The following is a 22,139-nucleotide window of genomic DNA, read 5'->3' on the forward strand; positions in this document are numbered from 1 at the left end:
TGTGTGAGTGTGTGTGTGTGTGTGTGTGTATGTGTGCGCATGTGTGTTCGTGCATCAGTCATTCACTAGACGTGAGCCGAGCCTACTGCGTGCAGGTCCTGCAGACAGAACAGTGAACAGGCCATGTGGTCTCCACCCCAATGAAGCCTGCGATCTAGCGTGGGTGCTACAGAGGAAACCAAGCAGGGTCGCCTGGCTTGGAGCTGGCAGGAGGGACTATTTTAAGCAGTGGCCAGGGAAGCCTTTTAGAAAGTGACATTTCAGTGGAAGGAGGTGAGGGAGGAAGCCACGAAGGAAGCAGCTGGGAAAGAGCATGTCTGGCAGAAGGGCAGCAAAGGCAGGGGTACCTGGTGTGTTTTTGGAAACAGCAAGGGGCTGGCATGGCTGGAGTGAGGCACTTCGGGGAGGCAGGGGGTCTGTGAGGCCTAAGAGGGCAGGTCAGGGCCTTGCACACAGGCAGTGGGAGGACTTGGCTTTCTGCGACAGAGGGACTCGGAAGCCGTCAGAGGGCGCTGACAGGAGGGACACGTGCTGGCTCTGTGACATCTGCGGAAAGCAGGCAGTTGGGGTGGGATGGCCACACCAGTGCTCCTGCCAAGTGCATCTGGCATCGACAGGGCATGTGGGAATCCCAGTGCCACCGCTTCCGGACATCACGTGGTGAGCGGCAGAATCCGAAGGGAGGGGTGCGATGGCAGATGCCTGACTAAGGCTCTGACTGCAGGACAAAAGGGGAATGTTGATTTTCGAGATTGGAAAGATTGAAGGTAAAATTTCAGTAGAAGAATAAAGATCCTAACATGCTGGTCAGTGGGTATCCTCAGAACGGCTCTCTGCTTACGACAGCCTCTGAGGGGCTGGGTCAGTGGGAAGGTGGCCAGAGATGGGATCAGGAAGAGAATCAGAGGTGCCGGATGGCCAAGGATGGATCATGCTTTGGCCACTGAGGCCCAGACATGGCTCTGCTCCTGGACAGCCTGGCAGTCTGGGACAAGCGGCTAAGCCTTGGTGCACCTCGGGGTTCACTATCATGTTAGGGCCACTCCAACCCCGTTTTAGGGTTGTGAGGCTTGAACAGGATGACCGATGCAGTAAAGGGCTGATGCAGAGTCTGTGATGGGGTGGGTTTCAACAAATGGCAGCCATGGGCATCAGCCAAAGGAGACTGAACTTGCAGACGGCCAAGGGTCACTTCCCCAACTACCACTGTTTCAGGCCGCTACATGCTGTGCAGACAGCACTGTAAGCTCCCAGGTGTGGGGGATGCTGCCTCCTGGTCCTGGCCCAGGAGCACCTGCAAACAGTACCTGTGAGAGATCTGTTACAGACCTGCCTGGAGAAGAGCGTTGCACTCCCTTCTCTGCACTCTCGGCCATTTATTTATTTATTTATTTTGCTTTTTTGGGCCGCACCGCAGCATATGGAGGTTCCCAGGCTAACGGTCGAATCGGAGTTACAGGCAGAGCCACAGCAATGCCAGATCCGAGCCACATCTGCGACCTACACCACAGCTCACGGCCACATCGGATCCTTAACTCATTGAGCGAGGCCAGGGATCGAACCTGCAACCTCATAGTTCCTAGTCAGATTCGTTAACCACTGAGCCGCAACGGGAACTCCACTTTTGGCCATTTATAAGGCAGTGCTCTGAAGAGTTAGCAGCTGTGGGGTGACATAATTATAACCTAAAACCCAACCGGCTCTAAGAAAGCAAAGACTGAAGAGTGAGAGAGTTGCTGAGTATCCTTGTCCAATCACCATGTCCCTGAGTCGCTGACTGCCCACGCGGTGACCACTCACAGCAGGTCAGCCTGGGTGGTGGGACCTTCGGAGTGGAGACTTTCCAAGGGAAAAAGCAGGGGCAGTGCAGGCTGCAGACCTGCCTTTCTGTCTACACTTAGAAATTCAGAGGATGTGAAGCTGAGGTTGCGTGGGCTGCCATAATTAAAACACTCCCAGGGACACAAAGGCTCAAGGGGTGCTTAAGAAAGGATATGTGACTGTGTTTGGGAGACATGGTTAGCCAGGGACAGAGCTGACTTTAGAAATAAGAGTTAACAGGTTTCACCAAGGTTGTTTTCTGGAAAATTTCACCTGTGTAAAACAGCCCCAGTGAAGGGAAAAAAATGCTGTTTTATTCGGAAAACAAGTTTCGGCTATTTGAAGCTGAGCTGTCCCTAGAGAAAAGCCTAGACATGGTCTCCAGGGAAGTGCTGCCTGCGTCTGCCCTCCCTGAGGACAGGAGCAAGTGGCTCTAAGAGAGGCGGTGGCAGATGGGCCTCCAGGGGCTCTGGATCCTCGTTAAGGATAATCCCTGGGGTAAACAGGGATGGTGGTTCCGTCCCCGGCTGCTCCAGCCACTCCACACACAGAGAAAGGCAGGGGACAGGGCCGAGGATCAAAGGAGAACTAGGAGGAGTCTGGAGAGAAGGAGCAAAGGACACAAACAAAAGGGGCGGGGGCGGCCACTGGCCAGATTCTCGGCAGGAGGAGAGCCACCAGGAGAAAGGACGGGAGGGCCTGGATGGTCCTGGGGGTGGAGGGCAAAGCTAGGGGCCAACTCCTGGGCCCAAGGAGGGTTGCCTGGATTGCAAAACGAATCCAGGCAGGAGGCCGTGGATGGAGGCCTAGGGATGTGCTGGTCTTCAGGGCTGGCCACTGAGGCCAGAACCACGGGAATTAAGAAGACTCAACCACCACCATCCAGTCCATTCAACACCCATACACTCTATTTACTCACCATTTACTATATTCTTTTTCTGTTTTAGTTTTTTCTTTTTTTTTTTTTTGGTTTGTTTTTTGCTTTTTAGAGCCATACCCGCAGCATGTGGAGGTTCCCAGGCTAGGGGTCTAGTTGGAGCTACAGCTGCCACAGCAACGCAAGACTCAAGCTACATCTGCAACCTATACTACAACTCACAGCAACGCCGGGTCCTTGACCCACTGAGCGAGGCCAGGGATCGAACCCGCAACCTCATGGTTCCCAGTCGGATTCGTTTCCACTGCACCACGACGGGAACTCCATACATTCTCGATCTCACAGAGCTGATACAGGGAGATGGAGCGTCAACAGAAAGATTCAGGGGACAATTTCAGAGAGTGACAAGTGTATGTAGGAACACTGGGTTTGTGGTAAGGCAGGGACTGGGGTGGGGGAGGGGCCTAATAAAGAATGGACAGGGAAGGACCCCGAAGAGAGGACATCTGACCTGGGAATCTGCGTCGTGAGAAGGAGCCAATCATGTCAAGAGCCAAAGAACCTGTTCTCTGCAGAGGAACCAGCAAGTGCAAAGGTTCAGAAGTAGGAGTGAGCCTGGGGTGTTCGCGAAGCAGAAAGGTAGCAAGAACGGTCTAGCACTGGGAGTGTGGGGAGTAAAACAGGATGCAGATGGAGTGCGAGGCAGGTCCAGCTCCCTGAGGCCTTGTGGGCCAAGAGCAGAAGTCTGATTTCATTCTAAGCATAGGGAGGGCAATGAGAGTTATTTCATTGCATTTCTTTGGCCATGCCTTTGGCACGCGGAAGAAGTTCCTGGGCCAGAGATCAAACCTGCACCACAGCAGCAACCCATGCCACAGCAGTGACAACATGGCTCCTTAACCTGCTGAGCTGCCAGGGATCTCAAGGAGTTTTAAACAGAGATGCTTTATAGATACTGGCTCTGGACGATGTTACGGAAGACTAGCAAGGTTGCCTTAAAGAGTGGCCAGAGGGGAAGCGAAGTAGGTGACAGGTGAGGAGGCTTCTGCAGTAGTTCAGATGGAGGAACTGGCCTCGAGCTGTGTTTTGGGTGGAAAACTGGCAAAATTTAGTAACGCACTAGATGCTGGTATAATGCAAACAAAGGAATCAAAATGACTCCAGGGTTGTGGCTTGAGCACGTAGGTGGATGTGACGCTATCTGTGGAGAGAAGTGGGTGTCCAGGAGAAGATCAGGAGTCCCGTTTTGAACATGTTAAATATGAGATGCCCATTCGTCAGCCAAGTGGAGATGCCAAGAAGGCAGCTGGATGTAGGAGTTGGGAGTTCTGGGAGAGGTGTGGGCTGGGGGTGTGTCCTAGTGAATCACCACCAGCATCCTGAAGAGACTACCCAGGGGGAGCATGTAGTTGGAAAGGAGCCCCGGGCAGTCTAACCTTCAGGTCAAGGTGAGGTGAGGAGCCAGTGGTGGGAGACGGAAGGAGCAGGAAAAAAACCGGGAGCAGAGAGTATTTCTGAATGAAGGAGCTGTCTATTGTGCTGGCTGCTATGGACGATAGAGAAGGTCCCCTGGTGACCTGGGCCAGAAAAGAGAAATAGACTGTGGTGGGTGAGAGAAAGTGCTGACAGCTCTTCAAGGACTTTGTCCATTGAGTGGACAGCTAGCTATTCACTGAACACCTATTATCTGCGAGGCATTGTTCTAGGCACTGAGAACACAGCGGTGGCCCAGACAAGTTCCTGACCTCATGGATCTTATGTTCCGGACAAGGGCTGGTAGCTAGAGGGGGAGGTGGAAAGGAATCCGACTAGCAACCACGAGGTTTCCGGTTCAATCCTTGGGCTGGCTCAGTGGGTTAAAGATCCGGCATTGCTGTGAGCTGTGGCGTAGGTCACAGATGCAGCTTAGATTTGGCATTGCTGTGGCTCCAATTCAACCCCCAGCCAAGAAACTTCCATATGCCGAGGGTGCGGCCCTAAAAAGCAAAAGTAAAAAAAAGAGATTAATTTATTTATTTGCTTTAAGAAGTTCCTGACTATGGAATTCCCATCATGGCTCAGGGGTTAATGAACCAAACTAGTATCCATGAGGACGTGGGTTTAATCCCTGGCCTCGCTCAGTGGGTTATGGATCTGGCGTTGCTGTGAGCTGTGGTATAGGCTGTAGACATGGCTTGGATCCCTTGTTGCTGTGGCTGTGGCTGGCAGCTGTAGCTCCAATTCAACCCCTAGCCTGGGAACTGCTATGCCTTGGGTGTGGCCCTAAAAAAAAAAAAAAGAAGTTCAAGACTAGAACATGTTTATATGCTGATGGTGGTGATAAGGATGCGGGATGGAGGGGGCAGTGGGTTATCTCCAGGAGGTGGGGAAGCAGTCGCCCCTGAGCACGTAAGCAGCCTCTCTACTGTCCCAGAAGGGAAAGCAGGTAGTATGGGTGCCTGGGCAGGTGTGTAACTGCCCATCCTCCACAACCCTCTGAGACTGGGACAAACCTCTCAGTGTCCCCACCTCCCCCTCCCCTGTGCTAGGGTGGAGAGAAGTGGGACGTGGAGGTGCCCCCTAAACTCTGAAGCTGTAGCAGCCCAGGTGGGGGACATGGTGAACCCCTCTGCTGCAAATGAATCAGGGCTAGACTAATTCTGGGGAGATGAGACGATGGGGGAGGAAAAGCCAGTCATGACTCTGGACTTGGCTGAGGGCCTTGGTGGGTGGGGACAGGAAAGGAAGGGCAGAACTGCCCTCGAGGGGCCCGTGAAGTTCTGGCCAGGGATGGGAAGAGGCTTGGCTGGGCCGCTGACCCCCGGCAGACCTGAGTCAGGATGCACAAGGAAGAGCTCCGAGCTCCCAGGCATCGCTGGATCATTTTCTGTTTGTTGATGAAAAAGTGCAGTTTGATCAGAAATAAGCAAAACCTGCCACCCAATCTGCGTGGCTGCGAGAAGTGATTAACACAACACCCGCTGGGAGTGCTCCCCGCCACGTGCTCGGTACAGCAGGCATGGGGCCGTCACAAAGGAGGCTGCAGCACATGCTTAAAAGGGGGCACAGGAGCACATGACATCATTCGGAAAACCCTGCATCCTGCTCACGGAGCAAGCATTTCCTGTGAGGGATGCACTGCCAGCCAGGCAAGACCAGAATCCCAGGGCAGACTAATATAGTACATGATGCATACGGCACAGTCTCGCAAGAACTGGCCTGGTGTCAGCTAATCTCCGGGCCTCACTTAGTGCCTACTCTGTGCCGGCTGTGTGCTAAGGGTTGGGGAGAAGTATACAGGAGAGGGAAGTGAGGGGAGAATGTGGGGCCGCGTCACGAGGCTGGAGTTGGAATCCTACCCCTGCACTTGGAGCCATGAGATCCTAGCCAAGGATCTGCACCTCTTGGAGCCCAATTCTCTCACTTTGCAATGAGATGCTGACCCCACTTCCCCACATTCGCTTGTTAAGAAGATGATACACCTGATGGTACCGGCACAAGCCTAGGGCCTGCTATACCAAGCTCCTGGAGTAGCTCATTTGAGGGCAGGTAGGTGGCAAAAAGCAGTCTGGGGGCAATTTGCGGAGTGAGTGGCGGTTTGGGGAAATGGGACTGGATCCTGGAGGTGATGGGGAGCCACGGAAGGTTTCAAAGGAGAGCAGGGACTTGAGACCCTGGCAGAGAAGGGAGATGATCATGATCATGGCCAAGGGAGAGGGGCAGTCAGCACTGCCCATGCTGGGGAGAAGAGGAGCAGCAGGGATGGGACGCGGCCACTGAGTAAAGCTGGGAAATCTCCGGGGAACACCCCAATCAAGAGTGTCAAGGTCTTGCCCAACCAATGCCAAGCAGATACAGGGCAAAAGCATCACCATGGCTAGAAAAGAAATCTATTACACAATGAGGAGGGCAGGATTTAGTATACAGTCAGCATTTTCAAAAACTCACTTGCTGTGAGATGAAATTAGAAAAGGATATAAAAATGAAGGGTGAACCATATGGACGATTTTGCAATGCTTCCTGCTGGTCCTCCAAAGTAAGGCAGGTGATATAGTATGGAGAGAGAGGGCATGGGGCCAGGAATCAGGAGACAGGAGTTCGAACCCTGATTAGCCAGACTTGATGGTGACCTTGACCTTCTATGAGCCTTGACAGTAACTCCATGAACCGGTTGCTAAGACTGGGCTTTGCTCCCTGAGAACTTACATTTGCTTCTCCAGGGGGACAGAAGGATCCACTCTCTCTCCCAGGATCCCACAGAACTCGGGGCTCCCATGTTTGATGGGCTTGAAGCCCCCGCCAGGAGCTCGAAGCTGGCGCCGCCGGTCTCGGGAAGGTGAGGGGGATGACTGCCGTTTCTCGTTGCCATTAAACTGGGCTGTGGGGGAGAGAAGAAAGAGCATGGTTACCCAGAGTTCAACCCAAGGAGTGACTGGGTGGCACCATAGTGGGGTCACAGTTGGGTTCTCGTTGGGACCTTATAATCTGTACAGAGAAGAGTTCCAGGCAATGAACAAACATGGCTCAAAAGATGTGAGCTTCTTAAAACAGGTGCCATCATGGGAGTTCCTGCTGTGACTGAGTGGTTAACGAATCCGACCAGGAACCATGAGGTTTTGGGTTTGATCCCTGGCCTTGCTCAGTGGGTTAACGATCCGGCGTTGCCGGTGGCTACAGCTCCGATTCGACCCCTAGCCTGGGAACCTCCATATGCTGCGGGAGCAGCCCTAGAAAAGACAAAAACACACACACACACACAAAAATAGGTGCCATCAAAACCAGGTGGTGCATTCAACGGGCAGGCTGGCTGGCTCTCCAGAGGCCCCTGAGCTCAGCCTTACCCCTAAAGGAACCCTCCTGCAACCTCTATCAAAGGAGACACAGCACACCCAGATGGGGCTCAGTCCCCTAGACAGTTCTCAGGGACCTAAAACCTACCAAGTGGCTCTTCTTCCAGTTTCTCATCCCACTGGGGGCTGCACTGGCCACATCTGCCCCCCTTCTCCTGGAAGAGTTCCGATTGAGGGTGGTGTTGCATCACACACATCTGCTTCTCTTTACTCGCCCCCCCGGCCCTGGCTGGGCCCCCCATGCAGCTAGCCCTGTCCTGGACCCAGCACCCAGGGGAGGCTGGAACAGTGCCTGGCACAGTGGGATGGGCTCTCCCTTGTGCTTTCCTCCCCACCCTGGACCTGCCGGAGTATCGTTCACACCCCAGGCTGAGAAGGATGCCTCTCGAGGGCAGGACCCTGGAGACACCCTAGAAAGAGCAGAAAACACTGAGCTGAAATTGGAGTTGTCAGAAGTATTCCCGGAGACCAGCTAGTCCACCTTACAAGTTATCTCTCTGGGCCTCGGTCTCCTCATCTGAAAAATTGAGATAATGACCAAATCTACCTCTTGCAGTTGTTGTGAGGATTCTGTCAGGTGATGCACAGTGATCTCAGCAGAGTGCCTGACCCGTAGACTCAATCAATGTTCTTATAAATATTTTCTTTTATTATTATTATTTGGTGGGGGTGCTGCACCCTCAGCATAAGGAAGTTCCCAGGCCAGGGATCCAATCTGAGCTGCATTTGCAACTTACCCCATAGCCACAGCAATCTACCCCATAGCCGTGGCAATGCCAGATCCTTAACCCACTGCACTGGGCTGGGGATTGAACCCACAAAGCCCTAGAGATAATGCCAAATCCTTAACCTGCTACGCCATAGCAGGAACTCCTCTTTTGTTATTATTATCATGTCTGTTCAACGTGGACCTGGTACTAAGCTCTTCACAGAAGTTTCCAAACTGACCTGAGTCCCCCGCCTGAGCCGGCCAGTGACTAGCTGTGTGCCTTGGCTAAGCTACTCAACGCCTCTGAGGCCCCATTTCCTTCTTGTCTTACCAGGCTGCTGTGGAGATCACCCGAGGGACTACATCCTACGGGCCCAATACACACAGTGTGCTGAGTAAACTAGGCTAGGACCCGTGGAACCATGTCCCCAAGGCCACACGCAGGTGTGGGCCCACAGACACCACAGTAAATATCTACCCCCAACCCGCAAGCACAGACGTGGTGAGCCATCCTGTGACCCAGTCACTCAGATCAACCTCACATTCATGGGGGGAGTGTGGGCAACCCCTGCCCTGACTGTGGTGATGTCAGGGGCACCAGGGGATGGAAAGGACTCGCTATGTGTCTTAGCCACGGAGCAAGATCATCCATCAGGACTGTGAAGCATATCCCTCCCAGACACTCTTCTCTATTAGTCACTACAGAAAACAGTGGGAAAGGAGGTTCCTGCTGAGGGAAGGCTCCAGACACACTGGACCCATGTGTGTGTGTGTGTGGTCACTCTCATGACAGCAGCAGGGTCCAACGGGCTGTCCATCCACCTGTGCCACTGCTAGACTCTGGTTCACATGTGCTGGGCACAATTCAGGGCTGGGGAAACAGCAGTGAGTGAGCAAAACAGACAGAAACCATTGCCTCTGGAACTCCGCCGAGTGAGGAGAGATAGACAACTGAAATGAGCCAGAGCCACAGCACACCAGCTGGTGCCAAGTGCACTGGAGAAAACTAAAGCGGGGCAGGGCCGGCCTCTGGAAGGATGGCATCTGAATAAATGCCAGAAGGAAAGGAGGACGAGCCACGTGGACATCTGGGGAAAGGACAGACCAGGCGGAGGGAAGAGCGAATCCAAAGGCTTTGAATTTAGGAACAGGCTCAGGGTGACTGAGAAATGACACAGCCCAGGGCAACCCTAGGGAACAGAGGTGGGTGTGGGGTTTGAGGTCAAGGGGAGTGGGAGGGAGCAGGGCCGGGTTGGAAAGGACTTTGGCTTTATCCTGAGAGAAGTGGACAGCCATTCTGACGTTTTGATGGGGAAGGCTTTGGATGTGGTACTTTTCAACAGAATCGCTGGGCGAAAAAGAGGTGGAGGACAGGGTATATGGGAAGCCCTCATGCTTCTGTCTCCATTTTGCTGTGAACCTAAAACTACTCTTAAAAAAATTTGTTGGCTTTCCTGTCGTGGCTCAGTGATTAACGAGCCCAATTAGCATCCACGAGGACTTGGGTTGGATCCCTGGCATTGCTCAGTGGGTTAAGGATCTGGTGTTCCTGTGAGCTGTGGTGTAGGTCACAGACACAGCTCAGATCCCGAGCTGCTGTGGCTCTGGCGCAGGCTGGCAGCTGTAGCTCCGATTTGACCCCTAGCCTGGGAACTTCCATATGCCATGGGTGTGGCCCTAAAAAGACAAAAAAAAAGAAAAAAAATTTTGCTAAATTAAAAAAAAGGGAGAGACAGAGAGATGGAGGGGGAGCAAAGCAGAGCAAGGAGGAAGGCACTGTAGGACAGGCTGGCATGAGAGAGGAGGATGGAAGTGAGGGTGAGAAGTCCGATTCTGGCTTCATTCTACAGGCAGAGGCTCAGGGCTTGTCTGTGTATTCAACGTAGAGTGAGTGAGAGAGGGTCAAGGTCACTACAGGCTTTCCACCTGAGAACTGGAGGATGGGGCAGGCACTGTCCAGGTGAAGAGGACTCACAGAAAACTCTAAGCTTTGTGAGAAAGCAGGATGGAGGCCAAACCCACAGCTTGATAGAAGGACTGGCAGTGTGGAGTGGGGGCAGAATGGGGACTTTCTGGCGGCTCCTGTCCTTCTCTCTGGCTATGGTTCTGTCCTGTGTCCAACCACAGGGACAGAGAGCAAGGGGGCAATGACCTCATGCCCTTCTAGGGAACAGGTCTTGGGGCTGAGTGTCTGAGAAGGCCTCCTTCAGCTAGCTGATGAGCTGGGTTTTCACAATGTTGATCAGGGGGTGACACTCAGCTGGGGCCCTGGCACAGACATCACCACGGGCCCTTCCCTAGCTTCCCAACTCCCCGACCAGGGCTCCCACTGAACCACACCAGCCCCCATGGCAACCAGTCAAATGGGGTGTCTGTTCTGAGAAGGGGTGTGAGGAAGAGGTGAAGCAGGTTCTGACCTGAGCTGCTGACCTGGAACACCCTGGATGAGTGACCTTGGGCAGGGGTGAGTGCTGGGATCATGTAGACAGGTGAGGGCTTGGTCACCTTTCTAAAGAGCTGGGACCTGATCCTATGGATGGGTTCAATCAAGGAATGCCATTCTCAGACTGGGCTTCAGAAACTGTATCTCTCTGACTGCTGATGGAGGGTGGGCTTGGGAGCAACCCTGGAGGCGGAGAGACCAGTTAGGGAAGGGGATGGGGGCTGAACCCCTCCACAATGAGAGGGATGTGGGAGGTGACTCCAATAGGTTGTGACTATCCACGGGATGAGTCAGGAAGACCCCTGCATGAGGTGGCCCTGAGATAGAGGGTAGGGCACAGCAGGAGATGGGTCAGGGGGCAGGGACCAGTGCATGTCCCCACCACGCCTCCCTCTGCTAGCATTCTGGTTGCCAGGAGTGAAGAGGAGGTGGCTCAGCAGGCCTCTGGCCCCTAGAGGTGAATAGTGCTGAAGGGGGCTGCAGAGCTGCAGGGTGTGGGAAGAGGCTGGGCAGGAAGTTGAGGTCCTAGGCTTGGTTTTGCCACAGGTTGAGGAGAGGGAGAGACCAGATGAGTTGCAAGGCACTTTCACCTCTGATAACCTGGGGTTCCACTTACTAAAATCAGAATGTGGGAATTTCTGCCCTTATAAAATCCCACTACACACCTCCCTGACACAGAGGTGAGAAAAGAGGCATGGAGCATAGGATCATGGGAGGAACCCAGGCTCTCATGGCCGACGATGAGCAACCTGTCTAGTCTCAGGTCTCACTACATCCCTTTCCAGGCCCAGTTCTCTGCTTCAATTACTGGGACTTCCTCCCCTCCCCTCTTCCTCCAACCTGTCCACCTGACTGACATCACTTGCTCTTCAAGAGTCACCTCTTTCAGGAAGCCTTCCCTGGCCTCATCCCCTTCCCAGTCTCACCTTGATCTCAGCCTATGGTACCCTGATTGCCAGTTTCCTTAGGTGGCTCCCCATAAGCCCCTCAAGGGCAAGGGCTCTAGCACATCGGCCCCATCCCCATGCCTAGCACATGCCCACAACATAATAGGTGCTCAACGAATGGCTGAATGAAGAAGCTTAATGAGCTACTGTTTCACTTTATTGGGGAAAAAAACCTGGTTTTCATACCAGATAAATTGGATAAAGCCTAATAACGTCCTAGTCAACACTATAAATCCCCACTGAATTAATTTATACATTTGCCTGCAAGCTTAATAATACAGCCATACATTTTAGAGGGAACAGGTGGTGATGAATGACAGGCTTAATTAGGCAAATCATTCCACCTAAAATAAAAATATACAAAGTCCAAGTGCCGTGATTCAGCAGCACAAGAAAAAAAAATGTTAAGAACAAAAGCTCTAAACACAACTGCTTTCATTCCTTCTAATTAAGTTTCTCTTTAATCTGCAATTTAAAAAGGCAATTCTTTTAATTTAGCGATTTTCTGCAAAAGATAAAGGAAGACACAGCCCTCAAAAGAATATCTGCATTTAGAGAAAAAAAATATGCCACCCCTGTGAGTTGTTAGAATGATAGAATCTAATTAATTCCACCTATAGGCAATTACAGATGGCAGTCAGAGTTCTGTGAGAGGGAGGGGAGTGGCAGGCAGGCAGGGCCAGGCCTCCAGAGCCCTTCTGCCTTTGGTGTGATGAAGGGGACCAGATCCCTGGTGGTAGTGGCAGAGGTGGCATGGTTAATGCCTCCACCAGCCTCTGTCTCCAGGACAGGTGAGGTGGCCCTTTGCGATGCCCCAAATGTCCTTCCAAAAGTTCTGGTCTGATGACATGTCTCATTCCTTTTTTTTTTTTCTTTTTACAGCCACACCCGCGGCACACAGAAGTTCCCAGGCTAGGGGTCGAATCGGAACTGCAGCTGCCGGCCGATACCACAGCCACAGCAATGTTAGATCCGAGCTGCATCTGTGACTGACACTGTTAGCCTGCAGCAATACCGGATCCTTAATCCACTGAGCGGGGCCAGGGATCGAAACGAGTTCTCATGGATACCAGTCGGGTTTATTACCGCTGAACCATAAAGGGAATTCCTACATGTCTCATTTATAAAGACCCAGCTCAGACCTTCTGGGAGGCTTTTCATCCATCCAGATTAGCCTCTGAGGCTGGTGGTCACCTTCCTACTTCTATGATAGACTTTATACCAGTGGGTCCTGAAGTTGGGTCTCTGTCAATAACTAGAGACAGGCTTTCAGGCTCCCACACTCAGTCTACTCCTCACAATAACCCCGCTACCCTGTGGCTAATGGGCGTGCGGGGAGGGGCTCAGCAGAGGGGAGGAAGAACTGCTCCAGGATCTCAAAGCTAAGGGGCGGGGCCGAGGCTTGAGCCCAGTCCTGTGGGTCACCAGGGTCAGGCTCACCCCACCCTCAGGTCCACCCTCCCTGGGAGGACGCTGGCAGGGCAGGGCAGGGCAGGCAGGGGCTGTGTGTCACTCGTTTAGTCTTTGAAATGACCACCATCTGTATGATGTCTAGACGCTCCCACGGTCTGGCACAAAAGCCCCCCGTCCACAAAGCCACCCCTGCGGCCACCTGCTGAGGACCACCTTCCTCCTGGTGGTTCATGGCACTTAGAGCTCCGTGGGTCCCCAGCTCGCGCTTCCCCGGTCAGCCAGGGTGTGTGGTGGGGGCAGCGCCTGGGCTTTATTTTACTTCTCTTTTTCCTCTCCAATTTCTTGTCTGCCCCTGAACAGACTGCAATGCTTGGCATGGAGATGGGGCTTAGCAAACGTTTGTTGACATGAAATAATTGTGTTTCTTTGGGGTCCAGCTCCTTCCTGTTTATCATTCAGGGCTGGCCAAAGAGATCAGGTTCCAAAAAGCCAGAGGGTCTCTCAAGCACAGCTCTCTGGGCTCAGAAAGCCTTGCTGCTTCCTCCTTCCCTGGGATGGAGAACTCACTGTGGTGTCACCTCAGTGACTTAGTGACAACCTGACCTCCTGGATGCATCTTCCCCTAAAACACCCCTCTGGGTTCCACACCCACCTCTAGGCTCCAATCACAAAGAATGGCTGGTCCTAAATCCATCATTTGCCTTCCTGCCTCTGGGCCTTTGCTTCGCTGTGCCTGCCCCCTAGAATCCGTTTCTTTTTTTCTGTTTCTTTTCTTTTTTTACTAAAGTATAGTTGATTTACAACGTTTCTTCAGTTTCTATTGTACAACAGCATCCCTTTCTTCACTAGTTCTGTGTGCAAAAATCTTAGCCATTCTTCAAAGTTCAGCCCCAGTGCCACCTCCCAGGTGGAAGTTTTGGTGTAGCCCTTCCAGGTAGAATTCCTTTCCCCTCTTCTTCTGAAACCCCCCTCCTCTGTCTATGCCATTGTCTGATCCCACTCCAGTCTGTACTACAGCGTGGTACATAGGTGTCTTCTCAGAACCGGATGGAGATGGGGCCCCATGCCTCAGCCTCCTCTGAACCTCCCCATGCTTGACCCGCAATGGAAGACCACCCCTTGGGCGGCAACAAGACCAGAGCATAGAGAAACTACAGCGGCTTGGCATCACGAAAAGGATGTGAACTCTGGAATCGAGGAAGACCTGGGTTTGAACCCTGCCTATGTCACTACTGTGTGACTTTGGGTAAGTTTCTAAACCTCTCTGAGCCTTAGCTGCCCCTTCTATAAAATGGAATGGACAATACCGACACCATAAAGGTTTATGGAGGGGGTTAGTAACAGATGAGGTACCGAAGTTCAGGCAGGCTCTCCGTATGTGGTGGTCCCCTCTCCCCAAGGCCATGGCCATGCTCAGAGTAGCTCCCTTTCATGTACTCAGAAGGATAATGTGCCTCGTATCAGAAGCCACCTTCTTTTTCCCCAATCTGTCCTAGAATTCCTAAGTTGGAGGCTCTAGGAGGACAGGACATACCTTTTTTTTTTCAAAGCCTAATTCCCAACTCCTAGAACAGTACCTGATGTATAGCAGCTGCTTAGAATCTGTTGAATGAATGAATCTCCACCCAGACTTATGGTCAGTAGGACCAAAAAACCCCCACTCCATCAATCAAGAGAAGAAACTTAGGAGATAGACTCCCCCACTTCAAATTATTTCAAAATAGTTTTGGGAGTTCCCATTGTGGCTCAGTAGTTAACAAACCCGACTAGGAACTGTGAGGTTGCAGGTTCGATCCCTGGCCTTGCTCAGTGGGTTAAGGACCCAACGTTGCCATGAGCTGTGGTGTAGGTTGCAGACGCGGCTCGGATCCCGCGTTGCTGTGGCTGTGGTGTAGGTCGGTGGCTACAGCTCCGATTAGACTCATATGCCATGAGAGCGGCCCAAGAAATGGCCAAAAAAAAAAAAAAAAAAAAAAAGTTTTGAAAAATGGCTTAACTTTTTTTTCCTGCTTTTTAGGACCATACACCACAGCTGATGGCACCACTGGATCCTTAACCCACTGAGAGAGGCCAGGGATTGAACCTGCATCTGGTATTCGAACTAGTATCAAACTCGATACTAGTCAGGTTCATAACCTGCTGAGCCGCAAAGGGAACTCTAAAAATGGCTTAACTCTTATTGAGTGCTTCTGGTACAGGGCAGGCACATGTGAGGACCTGATGTGACATCTCTGACCCTCACAACGAACCAAGGAGGTTGGCGCTACTTGGCTTACTTTTTTTTTTTTTTTTTTTTGGCTGCAGCACGCAGTGGCTTGATGTGGGATCTCAGTTCCCAGACCAGGGATTGAACCTGGGCTGCAATGGTGAGACAAACAAGTCCTCACTAGGCACCAGGGAGCTCCCATACCTTGTTTGTTTTTATGAAAGGGCCTGGTGCAGGCAAGCAGGCTGGCCCAGCAGATAGGAGCAGGCTGTCACACCAGGCAGTGGGCCTGGGGCCCCAGCCCCTGGCCCTTGCCCCTCTGCTTTGGAACTGAAGCCCTGGGCAGCCTCTCCTCTAGGGGTGCTCTAGGAGTGCCCTTCTCTGGGGACAAGCAGAGAGAGGAATCAGTCTGCCACACATCTCCCGGGCTAACCATGAGTGTGGATGGTGGCCCCCAACGACAGTCATGGGGAACTAGAAGAGAGCAAAGGGGGCCTTGGGCCCCAGGCGAGGCCTGTGATGTGCTCCGGGTTCAATGGCTGCTCCTTCCTGACTGGTCTGGAGTCTCCCTCCCAGTTTTCCAGTGTAGGTCACAGTCCTTTAAGCAGAGGCAACGAGGATGAGAGGACTGAGACCAAGACCCTGAGCACAGAGCTCTCAGGTGCTAAAGAGGCTTCTCTAAAGAATCCTAAGCCCTATGTGATGAGGTGGGAATGAATACAGGGCTGACAGGAGAGGCCTGGACAGTGTTCCAGGCCTGGAGTTTGTTCATGGAGGTCCTCTGACTCTGAAAACACCAGGGCACAGACGGCAGAAGGAAGGCGCTCAAGGCACCCCTTCCACAGAGTCCTGGGCCCTGGGTGCTGATTCGTCCACACTGCTCATGGCCATACGGGTTTGTGGTGGGGACACAGGTGAGGAGGTACAGAAGGGACTGCAGCCCAGGCAGTGGGAGCCCCCAAGAAGGGGCAAGGAAGGAGACTGTGCATTGGTTGTGGGGGGAGGGGTCCCCATGACCCAGAGTCTATGGAAACACTGTAGGCTTTCACGACAAGGTGCACTTGCACTTGACTGTTCCCATGACAACGGTCCTCTGCTGCTTCAGCTTCCTAAACATGGGTTTGGTGTCATCACACCCACTTCTCACAGTAAGAGAGGTATTAGAACACCCATTTTACAGTTGGAGAAACTAAGGCCCAGTGAAGTGAAGCCCCCTTCTCCCCTGCAGTTCAAGAGCAGGCCTCACTCTCCCCTCTCCCTGGCGAGTGGAAGCTGTACCTCCAGGTAGGTTGCAAGACAACGAGTAGCTCAGCCAAGGTTTGGTTTGCTCTTCTAGGATCGTCAACAAGAGGCTTCGGTGCTCACCTCACAGGCACACGCAGGCCCCAGGGCACCGTGCTGCCCTATCTCGTGGGCAGTGCCCCAGAGCAGACGTCCTCATTGTCGGGGGGAGGCAGGGCAACAGGAAGGCAGTAAGATGGACATCAGAATGCCACCTGGGTTCCAGGAAAGCTGTCCAGGCATCACAACCAAGCCTGGATGGGGGAAGGAGGGCCTGGCACGAGGTGGGGTGCCTTCATCCTCCTATTCTGCACCCCCTCCCAAAAGGAAACATGGACACCACTGCCTGGTACACAGACCTCACCCCAAGGGCTGCTGTCTGGCTGTAGGAAAAGTGAGATAAATCCTGATGCAAATGATGAAATGACCCAAATGCAGAAACCTTTACAGCTGCCAAAGCCAGCCACCCTCACCATCATAACTCATTTTATAGATGAGAAACGACAGGCCACAAGAGAGACTGACTTGCCCCATGTCAACAGCTAGATTTGAATGTGGACTTGAACCCAAGTCTTCTGAATCCCAGGGGCCTCTAACAAGGGCACACATCCTGTCTAGAGTGCAACATGTTCTCAGAAACAGCAGAAGGTCTCAAACACAACAGTAGTATCAATGATACCAAAAGCCAGCATCCACTGAGTACTCTCTGTGCTTCTGACTCTTGGCACCAATTACCTCCTGGTTTTATAAATGAGGAAACAGGCAATTTGCCCCAGGTCAGCCTGCTGGCAAGTGGCAGCACAGGGCTTCTCATCCAGACCCTACAACTCCGCTGGTTCTGGGCCAAGCTCATGGTCAGAAGGAGAATGTCTGCTCAAGTCTGATGCAGCGTGTCTCCAGAAACTTTGACCGGACACCCACAGACACCTACTCAGAATCCATCCTAGGGCTCTGGAAAGGGACTTCCCCATCCACAAGCCTCAGAGGACCTTCAGGGAGCAGGCAGGGCATTTGTGGACGTGGCGTTTTCTTCCCCTCCCAGGAGCCCCTGAAGCCCCAGCCCAGCTGCTTATATGTTTCTGCTGCTGCCCCTCCAGAGACGGCAGTGGGGGAAGGGAGGAGCGGCAGGAGGGGACAAGCAGGTGCCCGGCTCTCAGGGGGCTGCTGGCCACCCACTGGCACACCGGGCTCCCCACGCCCGTGTGGCATTCGGTCTCACCAGCCAATCCTCCAACATCCAGGGACGCACTCTCGGCTTTGAGTTCAGACCAGAGGTGGCAAGCACAGCCACTCACAAGCACCCCTCTTTGCGCAGAGCCCTCAGCCTCATCTGAAAAGAAGGCAGGCAGACAGCACAGAAGAACGATGTGAACACCAACCATCTCTGTGTGGGTAGGCGGCATGCTACCTACGTATCCTGTGTCCTGAAGAGAACTTGGGGTTGGTTTTCCTAAGACCTGATTTCTTCCATAATTTAACCAACATTTGTACGTTTGTTACATGCCAGGCACTCATCTAGGTGGGGACACAGGTGTCAGCAAGGCTGGCATCTGTGACCTCAGAGCTTAAAAATCTCTCTCCACATGAAGATCTCTGACCTGCCAAACAGAAGAGCAAAAATATTCTCCTAAGCCTCCCCCCGCCACCCCACACAGGAGACAAAGGCACTTGAAGAAACATTCCTATCAACATAATTAGCAGGCAAACCAAAGCTATGAAACACCAGTGTTCTTCTTTTTCTTTCTTCTTCTTTTTTTTTTTTTTCTAAGGTTACTAAATGAATTCATTCATATGTCAAACAGAAAAACCAACTGGAAAAACCTGTCCCTCGGTAACGTATCAGCCAAAGGAAGCAAGTGATCCCAGTTCTCTAGTTTAAATCCCCACTTCTCTCTGCAGACCTGCTGTTCACACGTGTTAAACATTAATTACAACTGTTACTCATTACATAGCAAAAGGCTCCAAGTACAAACACAATTGGTAATTTCCTTCCAGGCTCAAGGCATTCTGGGAAGCTGAGCAGGGGGCAGGAAGCATAGCTGGAGCCCTGGTGGGGCCAGTGGTGAGCAGGAGGTGGCATGTGCTGGGCGTGCCAGGTGATGGTGGCAGGTCTAAGATTCCCCATGGAACCTTCTGCAGAGGCTGAGCCTGCTTATTCTGAGCACACAAGGATGAGTCATGGGCTTGGTGGGAATCGTGAGCCTGGGGCAGGGTCTGACACAAAGTCAGCACTATCAGTCTCAGATCATTTGCATTTCATGTTGACAGTGACAAGTCATGAGCTCAGCACAGATTGGGCACAACTGCTTCTGCCTCAGAAACAACTTCAAGCCACCTCATATCAGCACAGGTCAAGGGAACGTTCAGACCTGCCCTTTACACACTGGAGATGTCCATACAGCAGTAGAGAGGGAGCCTGACCCGAATTCAGGCCGTGTGACTGTGGGCAAGCCACTTACCCTCTCTGAGCCTGAGCAGCGTCATCTGTGTGATGACAATGAAACCACGCAAACCTTGCAGGGCTTCATAGGCTTAACCCATGCCAACCTCAGAAATGGTGCTCAACAGAGTTCCCGTCGTGGCACAGTGGTTAACGAATCCGACGAGGAACCATGAGGTTGCGGGTTCGGTCCCTGCCCTTGCTCAGTGGGTTAACGATCCGGCGTTGCTGTGAGCTGTGGTGTAGGTTGCAGACGCGGCTCGGATCCCGCGTTGCTGTGGCTCTGGCGTAGGCCGGTGGCTACAACTCCGACTGGACCCCTAGCCTGGGAACCTCCATATGCCGCGGGAGCGGCCCAAGAAATAGCAAAAAAACCAAAAAAAAAAAAAAAAAAAGAAAGAAAAGAAATGGTGCTCACCTTATGTTAATTTCCTGCCTTTCCCCCCCTTATCTTAGTAAGATTATTTTAAATTAGCCAACGGGGTTGGCTCAGAGATGACTCACAGTTGTTTAGGAAAAGGTATACCTGGGACCTTACTTTCCCCTTCCTCTGCCCTTAAAAGAGCCTCACTTGATGAGGCTGGGAAAATGTCAAAACTCAAGAGGGTGCCTAACACAGCATTAGCACCCCCAAACTGACAGTAACAAGCATGTATCTGGCTGTTCCAGAATAGTCCAAGGTACACGAACAGGATGTGGTAGAAGCACAGAAGGGCCCCAGTCCACCCTGGGATGAGTCAGGTCAGGGAGGCTTCCTGGTGGCACCGACATGACCAGAGCTGAGCTCCTTCCTAACTTCTCCCTGACCCCAGCACCCAACACATAGTATATACTGAGTATGCTTTAGGTTCTCAAAGTGGGGGCACCCAGATCAGCAGCATCAGCAACACCTGGGGCCTTGTTAGAAATGCAAATTCTAGGGAGTTCCCATTGTGGCGCAGTGGAAATGAATCCGACTAGGAACCGTGAGGTTACGGGTTCGATCCCTAGCTTTACTCAGCGGGTTCATGACCTGGCGTTGCTGTGAGCTATAGTGTAGGTTTCAGATGTGGCTTGGATCTGATGTTGCTGTGGCTGTGGTGCAGGTCAGCAGCTATAGCTCTGATTGGACCCCTGGCTTGGGAACCTCCACATGCTGCAGGGTGTGGCCCTAGAAAGAACAGAAAAAAAAAAAAAAGAAAAAAAAAAGGAGAAAAAAAAAGAGAAAGAAATGCAAATCCTAATCCCTGGAACCTACCAATCAGGAATTCTGGGGGTGGGTCCCTGTAATGCTTCCTCCAGGTGATTCTTCCACACGCTCAGGCAAACCAACCAATCCACAAACATGTCACAGCTAGAATGGGGAGGGGATGGGGGGAGAACGGCAATGGGGACCCTCTCTCACACGCCTGGGGACCAGTGGCCCAGTCCTCGGGAGGGACTGAATATAGGGTGGGAAGAAGCGGGTGCTTTGTGGTGAGAACTCTTGCTGGAATCGAGATGGAGTATTCTAACCGAAGTGTTGCTTCCCACACCCCCCCATGCCTCTCACTGCCAGGAATAACTGGGCACGCACTTCATAAATGGGCCCTCCTGCTCCTAAGCACCTCTTTATGCACTATGGTTTTAATATATAAAATTAAATTTTATTTAATACAGCAAGCCTTCCCGGAGCACCAATAACCATTCTCTCATGCATGACCCTTTAGAGTTTATGGAATCTTTTGGTCCAGACCTTTTCTCTTGATCACCACAGGGGTCGGTCCAGTGTGACAACGGTTGTGACTATCCCTGGTTTTTTTTGTTTTTGTTTTTTTGCTTTTTAGGGCCGCACCCGTGGCATATGGAAGTTCCCAGGCTAGAGGTCGAATTGGAGCTGAGGCCTCCGGCCTACACTACAGCTCACAGGAATGCCAGATCCTTAACCCACTGAGCAAGGCCAGGGATCGAACCCACAACCTCATGGTTCCTAGTTGGGTTCTTTAACCACTGAGCCATGAAGAGACCTCCCTTTCTGCTTTACAGATGGGAGAACTAAGGCTCAGGAAGATTGGACAGCCTGTCTGAGGGCCCACAGCTGGTGGTGCTGGAGCTGGCGTGGGAACTTGGGATGTCTGACTCCCGCTACTGTCCCAAGGGCGCCTGACAGGCAAGACAACATGTTGGGCTTTCCTTGCTTTCCAGGGCAAAGAAACTGGCCTAGGAGCTAGTGGGGAAGACAGACAAGTACCCCAAATAAGTATGCTCAGCGTTGAGTCATATGTCTGTCTTCTATTCTTGCTGGCAGGCAGGCCTGTCGCTGGCTGAACCCAGGACATTGCCTGAAAAGGAGCTTCAGTGAGACAAATCTTTAGACGGTGAGTCAAAAATGAAATGATTTGGTTTCTCTGAAAGATCTCATGGGTGCCCTTCACACACTCTCCTGCTGCCCAGCTCCCTGAGCAAGCCCTCCGGTCACTTGCTTCTCAGAGGCCAGGACAAATCATTAAGGATGTAGGTTTTAACTCGACCCACTGGATTAAAAGCAAATGCTGATCTACCCTCCGTGTGTGGCCCACCTGGCTCTGTTATGAGGCCTCCAGCAGGCCCGTCCCCTCCCTGGGCCTCAGTTTCCCTCACTGGACAAAAGGGAGTGGGGTGCCATGGTGTGGAGACCCCTTCCATGCCGAGGGGGTGGCAGAGCTTGACCAACCCGTGGGATGGCTCTGGTCATGAACCTCCAGAACCTGGGTTCCCACAGAATCCTCAGCTGGAACCATTCCAGGTGGGGACACACACTCCACGCAGGTAATGCTACCAGTGGCGGGTGCAGGGAGAAATTGGTGCAATGGTGGTGAAAGGCACGTGACATTTTCCATGGATGAAATGGGAGGTGAGGGCTCTAGCCATGTTATATGCGGCATCTTGGATGACGTCAGGGAGCCCAGACATTGATGGACAGGGTTAGGGCTTGGGCTCTGGAGTGGGACTTGGCAGGTTCAAATCCCAGCTCTGGGGGTGACCAGCTATGGCTCTTGTGCAAGTGATTTCTCCTCTTTGGACCCAAGGTTCCTTATCTGTAAAAGGAGGAAACTCATGTCTCAGAGGGTGGTTGTGAGGACTGAATGAGATAATGCACACAGAATGTGCCCTGCCAAGACCAGCACTTCCCCAATGCAGTGCCCTTTAAGCCTCACCAGGCCCCTCCACAGTAA

The 22,139-nt window shown here is 52.4% G+C and overlaps 1 protein-coding gene across 1 annotated transcript in view; it reads right to left on the reverse strand.

The window, feature by feature from the left end:
• The window catches only part of SHB (SH2 domain containing adaptor protein B), a 145,621-nt gene that overhangs the window by 24,887 nt on the left and 98,595 nt on the right, over positions 1-22,139 (reverse strand). Inside the window, exon 4 of the mRNA XM_021066254.1 lies at positions 6,884-7,055. Coding sequence (XP_020921913.1) covers positions 6,884-7,055 — 172 coding nt within the window. The remainder of the gene's footprint in view (positions 1-6,883; positions 7,056-22,139) is intronic.

The sequence above is a fragment of the Sus scrofa genome, chromosome 1, assembly GCF_000003025.6.
Source record: "Sus scrofa isolate TJ Tabasco breed Duroc chromosome 1, Sscrofa11.1, whole genome shotgun sequence".
In the NCBI taxonomy this organism is placed as follows: domain Eukaryota; kingdom Metazoa; phylum Chordata; class Mammalia; order Artiodactyla; family Suidae; genus Sus; species Sus scrofa.